Below are 12502 nucleotides of genomic sequence, written 5' to 3'. Positions count from 1 at the left end.
GTTAGCTATCAAACTCACCGGCGTCCTCAAATCACTTCTCATTGGTTCATGTAAAGTAAAATAATGAACCACTATTTATTTGATGATAATGACAACTCTCTTCCCACAGATTTCTCCTTTGATAATATGAAGTCGCCTCGATCCCGTGGAAGTGTGGATGGAAACATGCACGTTAGCAAATACAGTGCCACTAAATTAGAAACAGGTATGGAGAACTGGCCTGGGATCTGTGCTTAAGCAGCTCTCGCACTCTCACAACTGAGACTTTAGCAATCACTGCGCGTGAACGAATACAGTATAATGTATACCACTTAAAGGTGTAAACTTTTAGACCATCAAATAGACTTGCAAATTTACCCAAATCGTGGGTAGGTTCAATCAAACCCCACAAACCGTTAGCTGTAACATCATTTGACATCACTGTAATCCCTCGGAACTATTCCCCTCAACCCCACCTATTGGTAGCGGGGTAAAACATATTTTAAAAAGCAGACATTCAATATTTTTTTGAGAATGGAGAAGTTATTCATACTTTCTGAAGGCACTGTATCTAAACTTGTAGTATTCATGGTCAAATTACCGGGGCCCACATTGATTTTATTAGCCACTCTCACTGTGATGTCATATTAAAAACGTCAAACATTTATCTTTGCCCCATGGCAGAATGAGTAGAATTGCATGAAATTAGTTATACAATTGCAAAATCTTCTCTCCGCCCCATGGCAAAATGTGTAGAATGGCAGCAAACTTGCATTTAAACTAACATTTTCACTTTTTTCTCTCCGCTGTTATTAAGATGGGGGCCGCTGGAAAGGTGGGTTGGGGTGGGGCACTGCAGCCCCTCATGAGGAGTTCACATTTATTGTAGTCCCCATCCCTGCCATAAACCAAGGCTACAATCTCCTGCCGTGATCTGAAACGCTGCCTTCGCGCTTCTTATCTATCATATCGCTCACCTGATCAGTTCCTATCTCTCTCCACTGAGCAGTTTGTCTATGGAGAGCTATTTAAAGCTTGACAGTCTCTCCTAGCGCACAAATATGGGTCAAGAGAGTGGAGAGGAGTACTCGGACCCATATTTAAACGCCATGGGTGAATTCTCATTTTATTTAAAAACATTGTGATGAAAAGGGAGTGAATCATACCAAGGACATGATTGAATTCAATACACAGAGTATAGTGGTCGTTTCGCTATGGATTGGTATTGTGTAGGCTTCGGAAATCATCTATTGCGTCAATATCCCCTACTATTGTATGATATGTATCCACCTGCTTTTCAGGTCTGCACTCAGATATTTTTTGTGTATGTGGAATAACTGGTTCTACGCACCAGGTAGGAAATGTTTAGGGAGCGCGCCATGGTTTTCCTTTTTCCCTGTTAGTTCAAACATGGTTTATCTTTCACAGACAGTCCCTTTAGTCGGAAAATGGAAAGCAAGACCCAGTCCAGCCTGGTGGACACCAACAGTTCCCAGAACTCAAGCGGTAAGCACTGAGGCACTTCTCATAAGCTGTGTGCCTGTGTGTTTTATGAATGTCTTTCTGCACAGATGTGTTCTTACTGAGACCTGGGTAGAACACTGCGGTAGATGGAGAGTGAATCAGACAGGAGTGTGAGTGTTGGTTTAGTGTCCAAGCACATTCAAATTGAGGCCTTGGTCTGATTCTCTACCCCTCTCCCTGAAGTACACACTAATTTTCTCCCCCTTGTGGATAAAAAAAATAATTGATTGGCTTAGAAATATGGGGTAACATTCTCTAGCCAATGTTTACATCAATCGAATGCTTTTAACTCCACAAGGGGAGGAGAATAAGTGCACACTCTGAAATTGGTGACAAGTAGGGAATCTTATCTAAAAATCCATGCAATGTCTGTGATGTCACTTTCTCACGCTCTCCCTCAGGTACTCCAAGCCCCCTGGTGGCCGGTTCGTTCCCTGCATCACAGAGTGAGTCCACCTCTCTCGCTGCCTGCCTGAAAACACAAATGTGACCATTTCACCCTCTCCATGTTTTCCTACTCACTTGTCATTTCTTATCAGTCTCCCTGTTAATTTGGGCTTGTCACACTTGCACCTCCATTTTGTAATTGTTTGTGATCCTGTAGTAGTTGATGTGATGGTTTGGATTTGGGCAGGTTACTCCATGGTGAATTGGAAGAGACTATGTTGGCATAACTGTTTTTTTTAGTGTTGTTGTGGCAGCAGATGACTTGTACTTTACTTCAGCTGGCCTTACTGCTTCTGTGCCCTTCAGCAAAATCCTGTTACTATTGACAAGCCAGTTGGGAAATGTCATGAAAAAGGTATTCAATTAAGCAAGCAATCAAATGATGTTTATTTATTTACATCTTTTTGCAAATGCATTAGTCACAAAGTGCTTCACAACAATCCGGGCCTACAGCCCCCAAAACCCCAAAGACAAGGCGACAGTGGCAGAGACCAAGTCTCTAGGTAGGAAGACTCAATCACTCCTCAATGGCATAGATAGATGATATTAAATAGGATTAACATGTGTTTTTATATGTGTTAAAATTAAACATCTTGTCACAGTGGCCTAGATCTTGGACCACTCAGGGGATAGACTGGGCAGGTCCACAGTGGATGTGCTCTTGTTACAATACGGGAACCCTTTTTTCTGGGCCTTGTGTTTCTAGAACCCTACACATGTGGCGCCTGTGGCATCCCGTTCCAGTTCTACAACAACCTGCTGGAGCACATGCAGTCCCACGCTGGTGAGTTACCTGCACCTCGAGGGACAGATACAGCACCAGACTGGCTGTAAGCCCAAGTGTAACACTAAAGTGTAACACTGTCAGTCAAATGGGTTGGAGAGGGGCTTTCAGCAGAAGTGGAAATGTACTGTTGTAATGGCTGAATACTTCAGATACTGTATTTCCAGCTATTAGAATTGCTTATTCCTTTGCACAAAGCTCAGCCAAATTAGGTGGCCGAAATAGCTGCTGGTACAGCACTCCAAGCTAAAACGTACAAATTCCTAGGAGAGAGAAGGGATATTTTCATCTACACTTTGATTTTTGCATTTTCTAATTTAATTTTTTGCATATTAAATTGAGTATGCTCTTTGTTACAACCATTTCACCCCTGTTGTTTTATAATGTGTAGCCACTATTAGAGGCTAGTGGTTGTTTCCTAACCCTATGTAACTATCTGTTAACTTTCGAGCTAGTAGCCAATAGCCAACCCTCTGGTTATTAACTTTTAGCTAAATCCATTGTAGCTCGTTGCTAGCTGGCCCATTAACAATTAGTCATTAGTTAACCCTTTAGCCAACCTCATGTTATTATTAGCAATTAACCAACTTTTAGCTGTTGACCTTCTCTATCACAGAATGCTAACCCTCTATCCCCCCAGCGGATAATGAGAACCACACCAAAGGGGGGTCTCCAAAGACATCACCAGGCCCAGCCTCACAGGAACAACTGTGGAGGTCCCCCCAGCCCCAGCATCAGGCCCAAGCTCAAATAGTTCAAGTCCAGATACAGGCTCAGCCCCAGCCAACACAGAGAAACCACTACACCAACCGTGAGTAGGCTACTATTCATGATGTCATAGTCATGCTGCTTATGAATGAACACACTTAGGCCACACTTCCTATGAAAACACACTCAAACTTGTTCTCCTCTACCTCATTTTCCATCTATTTTTCTATTACTCCTTTCACTCTTTCCTCCTCTCTCACTGCTCCTCTCCTATGCCTCTCTCTATCCACAGAGAACAGTGGTGGGCTACCAGAGAAGGAAAGGCAGCAGGTGGCTGAGCGTCTCCTCAGGGTGATGTGTACAGACCTGGGCGTGCTCAACATGCTCAACAGCAAGGACTTCCTGAAGCTGGCCCAGACTCTAGTGGACACGGGCGCCCGCCACGGTGCCTACTCCACCCGCGAAGCCCTGGGCAACATGAGCTCACTGGCCCTGCGCCAGCTTCCCCGCATGTACAACCAGATCAAGGTGAAGGTGACCTGCGCCCTGGGCTCCAACACCTCACTGGGCATCGCCGTCACATGTCACTCCCAGACAGTGGGGCCTGACGCCTGCCTAGTGCTGACAGCCTACCAGGTGGAGGGATCCAGGCTCAAACGCTATGTTCTAGGTGTCAAGGAGGCAGACCTGAGGGAGGGACCTGAGCAGGTACACCAGTGGACCCAGAACGTGCTGTCGGAGTTTGTCATGTCGGACATCCGCACGGTGTACGTGACTGAGCCGAGGGTGTCTGCGGTGGGGGTGGGGGGCTCGCCGCTGGGTGGAGGCGGGCGGGGAGGGTGTGTCTGCGATGCGCCGGGTGCTCGCTGGGTGTAGTGGTCCAGGCGGTGCTTGGGAAGCGCAGCCTGCAGGCGCGGGGGCTCCACGAATTGACTGAGCTGCTGGCTACCTGCCGTGACATTGCTGCCTCCACCAGCCTCTCGTTACGTGACGACTCCACCAGTGCCACTATTGACGAGGGCACATCTAACCTCTCCCCTCCCCCCAGGCCTAGCCCCACCCCTCCCTGCTGGGACCGCACGGCTGAGGCCCTGCTTCAGGTGCATGCCCACTTTGAGCAGATATGTGAGGCATACGGGAGGAGCAAGGCCACAGCTTCTACGCTGCAGGGCCTCAACAAACACCTGCTGGGGACACTGGCCTGCCTGCTGGCCCCTCTACGCCTTGCCGCCCTGGAGCTCAGCAGTCAGAGGAGGCCCACCCTGCAGCAGGTGCTACCTGTCTACCTGCGACTGGAGAAACTGTTCACTTCCAAGGCTGGGGAGGTGGGGACCGCCAGCAAGCTCTGCCACTACTTCCTGGAAGCCCTGAAGGAGAACTTTAAGGTGGAGAAAGCCCACCAGGTAGCCATGGTCCTGGATCCTCAGCTGAAGCTGCGTCCCGTCCCAGCCTACCAGCATGAGGAGATCATCGCCCGTGCCTGCGAGATGGCCACAGACCCCCACGATGGGGGGCAAGCCACCGGTGGGGGGTCCGGAGGTGAGGATGTGGATGGACCCTCAACACCCAAACGGCTTAGAGTGAACGTCCCCGGGGGTGGAGGGAACACCAGAGGGGTAGTAGCTGTGTCATCGGAGGCATCGTCAGATGAAAGCCAGACCCAGGTGAGACAGGAGGTGTTCCAGTATCTGGCTGAACCGCTCCTCCAGGGCACCACCCCAGACCTCTTCCACTACTGGAGCACCACGGTGGGCGACCGCTTCCCCAGACTGGCACGCCTAGCACTGTGGCTGCTGGCCGTGCCCGCCGTGGGCATCCGCAGCGAGTGTGTGAGCGTGTGTGAGCAGAGCCTGGCCATGAAGAGGAGACAGCAGGTCACCACTGAGGAGATGAGCAAACTCATCTTCCTGCGCTCCAACATGGCCTGAACGTTAGCCTGACCACCAACGCTGACCTAACCATGACCTCTCCACCAATGACTACAGACCATCTACATAGGGATAGGGGAACCCTGAGGGGCCATACTCGTAAACTTTTGCTTAGACCCAAGGTTTATACCTGTTGTCTAAAATGGCTAGCTGCTAGCGTTTCTCATAGGCCAACCTGGCACAATTAGCTATGATGCTGAGGACAACCAGCTGAGCACATCATTAAATTATGTAAAAGATTCTGTATCGGCCAATTCAAATCATTGACATAGTTGGACGTGATCCAGCACATTTTCACGAAAGCGTCCTTGCCAGAAGTCCACAGGCAAGTTAGTAACTAGCTAGTTCACAGTGTAGAGCGTCTGGTTCCTGACAATTGTTACAACTTGCGGCGTAGGTTCGAATCCCCCATGGGATGTTTTATTTTATCAAACACCTGGACTGGTTGGATACTGTTCAAGAAGGTGAAGAATAGGGGGATCTTCTCAAGATGCTGATCTGGTTAGTGCCAAATGCAACAACCAAGAATTATCAGCAGTTGAATGGCTTAAAATTCCTAGGATAAATGTCAAGGATGTTAAGGGTGTTGCATATGGTGCTAGCTAGTAACCTCTATTATTAGTTGAACCTTAAATAACTTTCTCTGTCTTTCGCTGAATCACTTCTAGCCTAGTCTCGTCCACCAGCCGGCTCTGCTTCTGTCGAGCAGTATGGTTTCACAGCGCCTCAGAATGAGACTTGATTGGAAGTCTATGGCAGGAGCAGATGAAACAAGCACTGGTTTTAATTGACTGGTCTCTTTCCATCACCATCTAACCATTAGTTAGATCCTCTTCCCTACATAGTGGACTTCAAAGCATGAGCAGCGCAACTAATTTAAACAAGGAAGTAAGTTCAGAATATCTGAAAGTATGCATCTTATAAATGGTTTTCACATATCAAAGTCATATCCCCGAACTCCGACTCGACTGGGTTTCCCAAAAGTAATATGGTCAATGTGATAACATTTTATTTAGATATTTTAAAATGTCCCATGTAATACAGCTGTAGCTGCTCTCTACATTGACATATAATTCATTTAGCAGACATTCTTATCCACAGCGACTTACAGTACTGGGTGTATACATTTGTATACTTTTTTTTTCATACTGGTTACCCGTGGGACTCGAACACCCAGTCCTGGCATTGCAAGTGCCATGCTCTGCCAACCAAGCTACATGGGATCACAGGACCGCTCTCCTCGATTTTAACCACACACACTTTTCAAGTCCCACTTTATTGCACTGTGTTACCAGGCGAGTTTACTTCTGACCTTAGACGTCATAGTCAACATCATGCCTTCACATTATCAAATTGCCTTCTTTTCATCCATGGCTTAAAGTTGTCTGACTTTAGTAACTACTTGAAGGACTAAGCTAGGCATACATTAGACAACGATACAAATCTTTACGTCGTTGGCCCACTCACATTATGCAAATTGTCTGCATAATCTTGTCCCCCTGATGTCTGCGACAGGTGTGCTCACATTACACCAGTTTGCTCACATTGTGACATGTCTAGACCCCTCCCTGTCCTATTTCCAGATGTGTCATGGCCACCTCCTACTATGTGGCTGTAGCTGAGCAACGGAGGACAAGTTGCAAGTCACATTGTAGCACCCCCCTCAGAAAACTTTGTGCAGAAAAATAATCGGGACCTACAATGTGGATCGGGACTGTGCAAAACCCATAATCGTACCCAATCACATAATGCCACCTACGGCATCTTGGTTGGAGCTTACAACATCACGATTTACCTGCGATTGTAGTGGATCCCAAATTGTGGCAAAATCCCAGTTTATAATCGTATGATGTATGGTCAGTTTAAGGCGAGCGTGGCCTGCGGTGGTTGTGTATGGCCTGGCCTCAGATTAGTTCTGGACAGTGTTGCGATTCAACTCCACTGTGTTACTGAATGACTTGACAGTTGGGGTGGGTATGTTTGGGAACTCATTGGTCTGATTGCCCCTGGCTTGTTAGTGGCATATTTCTACTTTTTCATTGTGGTGTCTTTCAGTCTGGTCCTCAATTGTCTTTAGCCATGTTGTTTTTAGACCGTCTTCCACTACACCAAGCATCATGTGTCTTTATGTACTATGTCAGTTTCTCATATTTATTAGTCTTTCTTAGACTCCATTTGTTGTTTGTACTTTTTACATCAAAGATAGACCCATGTGTTAATTTATCCAAAAGCAAATAGTCCAAAGAAAAAAGAAACTTACTGGTGTGGCTGTTATGGTTTCATGCTTTTAATTAATGCACTGGATTTGTTTATGATTTCAATTGAAGGATTAAATGTTTTGCCAATGTATGTTCAACCTTCCCCGCACTTGAATTTTGTCTGTCCTCCGTTCAGAGAGACACTTTCTCATTTAGGAGTTGAGTGTGTGAAATCGTTGTTGCCTTTGTACAAACGTGCACAAATTAGTTGGAATGTGCATAACATCTCAAATGGCTTGACCAATGCTCTATTGGAAGTGAGTGTCACACACCAAGGTACATGTTGATAACCTTCCCATTCAGTATAGATAGTTCAGACTGAACTTTCCTCTGTCCAAAGCAGTGGTGTGCTTTTTTTTTACCTCAAATTCTATGACTGAAGGACATGCAGTAAAGGCTCTGGTCTGTCCGACATGATGATTTTTGGATCTGTCCAATATGATCAAATAGTAAGTGTAGCATATAGATAATGGAACTGAAATTGATGTTTTTAGTTTGGTCTCTTTTTTTTTTTTTTTCTTCTTTTTTTTAGCAACCGTAGTGAATGTATTTTACATGTAGATCTTAAATTAGGATTTGAAGCAAAAAATGATCCTGAACACGCAGTCGGTCGTTGATGTCGGTATCTCCAATACTACTACTACGATTTGTCTCATACGCTTTCTTTGGTAAGATTAGAATTATTACAAGATATGCATGTAATCAATATTAGAGTACGTATCTATTCTATCATATAAGCCAGTGTGTTTCTTCTAAGACGGAACAGTTTCAGGGGGTTAGAAGTTGCTCCTAGGCACAGATCTAAGATCTGCTTAACCTCCCAAAACCCTAGCTTTAAACATTAGGGGCAAAGGCACAAACTGACTTTAGCTCAGTCTAGGGGCAACTTTGATGTACTCCTTTCAGGGGTGGCAGTATGTAAATACAAGAACTGCTGTTTTATTCCACTAGAGGGAGCAAGTGTTGCAGAAATGGGGAGCACCGTTGATAACACGATACCTCTTTTTATAAACTAGCATTTCAAAGGTTTTGATACTCACAACTCAAGCTAAATACTGTTATAGAGAACTAAATTCAAACTTAAAAGAATAAAAAAAAAATGCTGCTAACTTATGGCTTCACAGGAACACAGGTCCCAGTCTGTTTCCATTGGGTGTGTTGAAAGATGCCAATGTTAACTGTAAATACAAGATGGCTAACATGAATAGTCTTTCCCTCATGTTCAGAATTTTTTTATGCTCAATTGGAATTGAGAATAGTCTATGTTGTGTTATTTTATGGAGACTTGTCATTCTTTTCTTTTTATACTCTGCTGGGCTGCAAAAATATATATATTTCAAGTTTCTTATTTTGATTCCATAATTTGTCATTTTATCACGCTTTGGCAAATAGTTTTGTTCCGTTTTTGTGGATTTGAGTTGTCTTATCGGTAGGCTTAATTTATACTTTTGTAGTGACACTATTTTTATACTACTGATAGGATCAAGAGTCTTTTGTCAGGCGTGACAGAGCTGTACAATGTTATGAAATACATTACCCACTGTAGTATGTGCTGTGTGAATAAACTGGCTGAAATGAACATCATCAGCTTCTGGCTGTGCAGTGTCCATGCATTGAGTGGAGTGTGTGTAAAAGACCGAAAGGGCTCTTAACATATAGACCAAGTTAGTTAGCCCCTCCATTCAGATATGAACATGATGAGAGATTGGTGGCTGCTTTTCAGTGGCATAGAAAGAGAGGGTTCCCACATGGAGAGGGAGAGCAAGGCCTTACACAGTGGCTGAGTGAGACTGAGGGGGCGAATAGGCCTTACATAAAGGCAGAGTGAGAGAGAAGACTCACTTGCAAGGAGAAAGAGAGTGAGGCCTTACAGAGAGGCTGGTTGGTTGGAGGTGCGTGCAAGGGTTCCCCGGGGGCCACTGGTGAGAGGGGGAGTGTGTGTGTCTCGGCCTGCTGTCTTTCTTCCTCCCTTCGCACCCGGGTCACTGAGCCCCTGAGGCACTGCAGACTGCAGCCATGCAGAAACACCCGTGCTGGTTTCCAAGGTTACTTCCACCACAAGCCTACCCGCGAAAGCTAATTCACAGCACATGCGCCCATCTTTGTCTCCCCTTCTCCCTCCCCGCCACACTGCTGAAGGTGAGTTTTTCCACACCGTTTAACCACAGTTGGATGTTTGCTTAAAGCACAAGTGTTGGGAAACTCATTTTAAGTCATTTAGAAAGGAAGGTGGAGAAAAACGACCCACCTCTCAGACAATTATGTCCCATTATGTGCTAGTGAGAGAAGTTGTTGCAGATTGGCTCTTTTCTAGGTGTAGTATCCAAATACAGGTAACTGCCAAAATAAAGGAACACATTCTTCCATGAGAAATTCAATAATTTGTTTTTTGTTGTTGTTGATAGTGGTGGAATACGGTGTCTTGGGTACCGCTCCAGAACCTCCCATAAGTGTTCAATTGGATTGAGAACTTTTTTTATACCAAGATGGGATGTTTTAATGACTTAATTAACTCAGGAACCACGCCTGTGTGGAAACTGCAGCTTTCAATATACTTTATCCCTCTTTCAAGTGTTAACTGCCAAAATAAAAGTTATCTGTATGTTGTGCACATACAATGTGTTTTCACATTAATTTTAGCACTTCTATAACCTGTAGCTTTATAACTACTTTAACCGGACTAGTGCTTCATTACATTGGCAGGCAGAGGTTAGTTTCCCAGGACTCTGGGATTGAGGGGTTCCCCTGTTTACTCCCTGTGCCAGCAGGTGGCAGTACCAGGCTTTAGCTCGACTTAGCTCAAGCCATTCTTCAGGGGTGAACTGGGAACACGTTGATAGATAGCCCAACTCCAGGTAACCTTTGGCTTTGCTGAGCTGTGCTGTGTGTTATGGGGCAGGAAAAGGCGCATGGATCCCCCTTAGACATGCATATGTCAGGACTGGAAGCGGGAGGCAGATTTATTGAACAGGTAAACTGCCAAGAGCGGAGGGCCATCCAATCATAGTTGTTTTGGCTTTGTTTTGCAGTCCCTGTCCAGCGTGTGTGTGTGTGTGTGTGTGTGTGTGTGTGTGTGTGTGTGTGTGTGTGTGTGTTTATTTAATATTCCATATACATGGAGACAGGAGTGAAAGCCGAAAGCCAGGATCAGGGAAGTGTGATGGATATAGGCACTCCTTCTGTGTTAACCTCTACTTAAACATGAGATGACTCTTTTTCAGCCAGTAGGAGTTTGATGAATGAGAACTGATTATTATTGCACCCAGTACCGTGCAAAGTCTAATTAAGTAAGCAGCCCACACACTGGTTCAATCTGATGACTCTCTGGGCATTATGCCATGTCTTCTACAATACACAACACTACTAGCCCTTCACACTCACTCTCCACCATGGCTGTGCCTCAATAGTATCATGTTCACTTATTCATCTGCGCTAACTTACTAACACTAGCGTGTGCCCCATTGTCATTTTCTAATAAAGTGTTAGCCAGATCCTGCCTCTCCAGTCGAAGGAGAGGAGAGGCACTTTGACTCACACAAGGTCACATCCCAAGTGGACTTCTTGACTGTTACCCAAGCAGAGAGAGAACCACAGCTTCAGCTTGTGTTCTGTACATGCATTTCATACCATGTGCCTGACAATGACAAGGGTGCTGGCATCTCCACCAGTGCCCACCTGTCCCTAGCTGTCTGTTTAGTGAGCACAGGGAGACCGAGGAGGACACAAGAACCAAAATATATAGAACTCCTTCTGTCCCTGACCGTGGCAGCAGTGCTGTAGTTCTTCTTCACAGGTGCTGACTTTATCCGCGGTGACATGAATGTACAGAAGTGCCAGGGCGCATACACCCCACTGCTGTCAGGTGTCTCCCCTGTTAACACTCCACCTATCCCCCCCCCCCCCGACCTCACAGGCACCCAATGTACCTTCCTGCCTGCTTGCCTGCCTACATCTCCCTCCCAGCACTCCAACACACACACACACACACACCTTGGCCTGGATCCAACTAGCTTTTTGCAGACGATACAGTAAAGCAGAAAGATTGTCGATGTCTTTTCTGAAGACATACAGGCTTTAGACTCCTGCGTTACAAAGTGTACATCTACAACAAATGACAGAAGATGCAGTGTGTTACGCAGTCTTGTCCTATAAGGACACCGCATTCGGGTATCACTGTCGTGTTTGCAATCGACACTGCTTCTAATGGACACCTTATGCAGGTGTATCTACCAACACTAATAGCTACTGTCTAGAGAGAAAGCGCACACAGGTCTATCGCTGTCCAGTGATGAAATACACAGGTGCTACTTTCCCCCATTCAACCCACCCTCCAAAATACAGTATGCTGGTGTTAATATTTCATAGTAAGGAGGTGAGCGAAAGGTGTGAAAGGATGATGTAGTGGTCTTGGCTTGAGGATGATGTAGTGGTCTTGGCTTGATGATGATGACTGTGGTCAGTGTGTGAAGTGAGGTCCAGGTTGAACTGTCTATAAATATAGCTGTGATCTCTACATTTTTAATCATAGTCATAATTTGGGGACTCGGGCTAGCTCCCTGCATGATGTCTGACAACCAATGAGAATGTCAAGATAGAGATGACAAGGAAGGAGAGCGAGCGTAATTGTGGTCTCCGTGGCCAAAGCTGCACAGATCATATCCCCAATCTTCATCAACATTTCATTTGAAAGTTAACTAATTTCCTACCCTTCCCCATGTCACTGGAGGGTGTGCTGCATATGAAATGGTCCATTTTAAGCAAATGTATTATGGAATTCAGCCACTTGGCTTGTAGTGTCTTTCTATGTAGAAAGAATCTAGGGTAATTGTGAGTTGCTGTCAATGAGTCAGTCAAGTTTGACACACAATAATGAA

The 12502-nt window shown here is 45.5% G+C and overlaps 1 protein-coding gene across 1 annotated transcript in view; it reads left to right on the top strand.

Moving 5' to 3' along the window:
* LOC135517967 (zinc finger protein 618-like) overlaps positions 1–9212 on the top strand; it is a 36898-nt gene extending 27686 nt beyond the window's left edge. The window contains 8 exon segments of the mRNA XM_064942711.1: positions 110–205; positions 1408–1485; positions 1905–1949; positions 2370–2453; positions 2657–2734; positions 3375–3545; positions 3735–4267; positions 4270–9212. Of these exon segments, the coding sequence (XP_064798783.1) occupies positions 110–205; positions 1408–1485; positions 1905–1949; positions 2370–2453; positions 2657–2734; positions 3375–3545; positions 3735–4267; positions 4270–5370 (2186 nt within the window). The 3' untranslated portion in view covers positions 5371–9212.
* The last annotated feature ends 3290 nt before the right edge of the window (positions 9213–12502 follow it).

Source organism: Oncorhynchus masou, chromosome 28 (genome assembly GCF_036934945.1).
Source record: "Oncorhynchus masou masou isolate Uvic2021 chromosome 28, UVic_Omas_1.1, whole genome shotgun sequence".
Taxonomy (NCBI): domain Eukaryota; kingdom Metazoa; phylum Chordata; class Actinopteri; order Salmoniformes; family Salmonidae; genus Oncorhynchus; species Oncorhynchus masou.
Note: the sequence above shows the minus strand (reverse complement) of the source record. Positions and strands in the feature narration are given on the sequence as shown.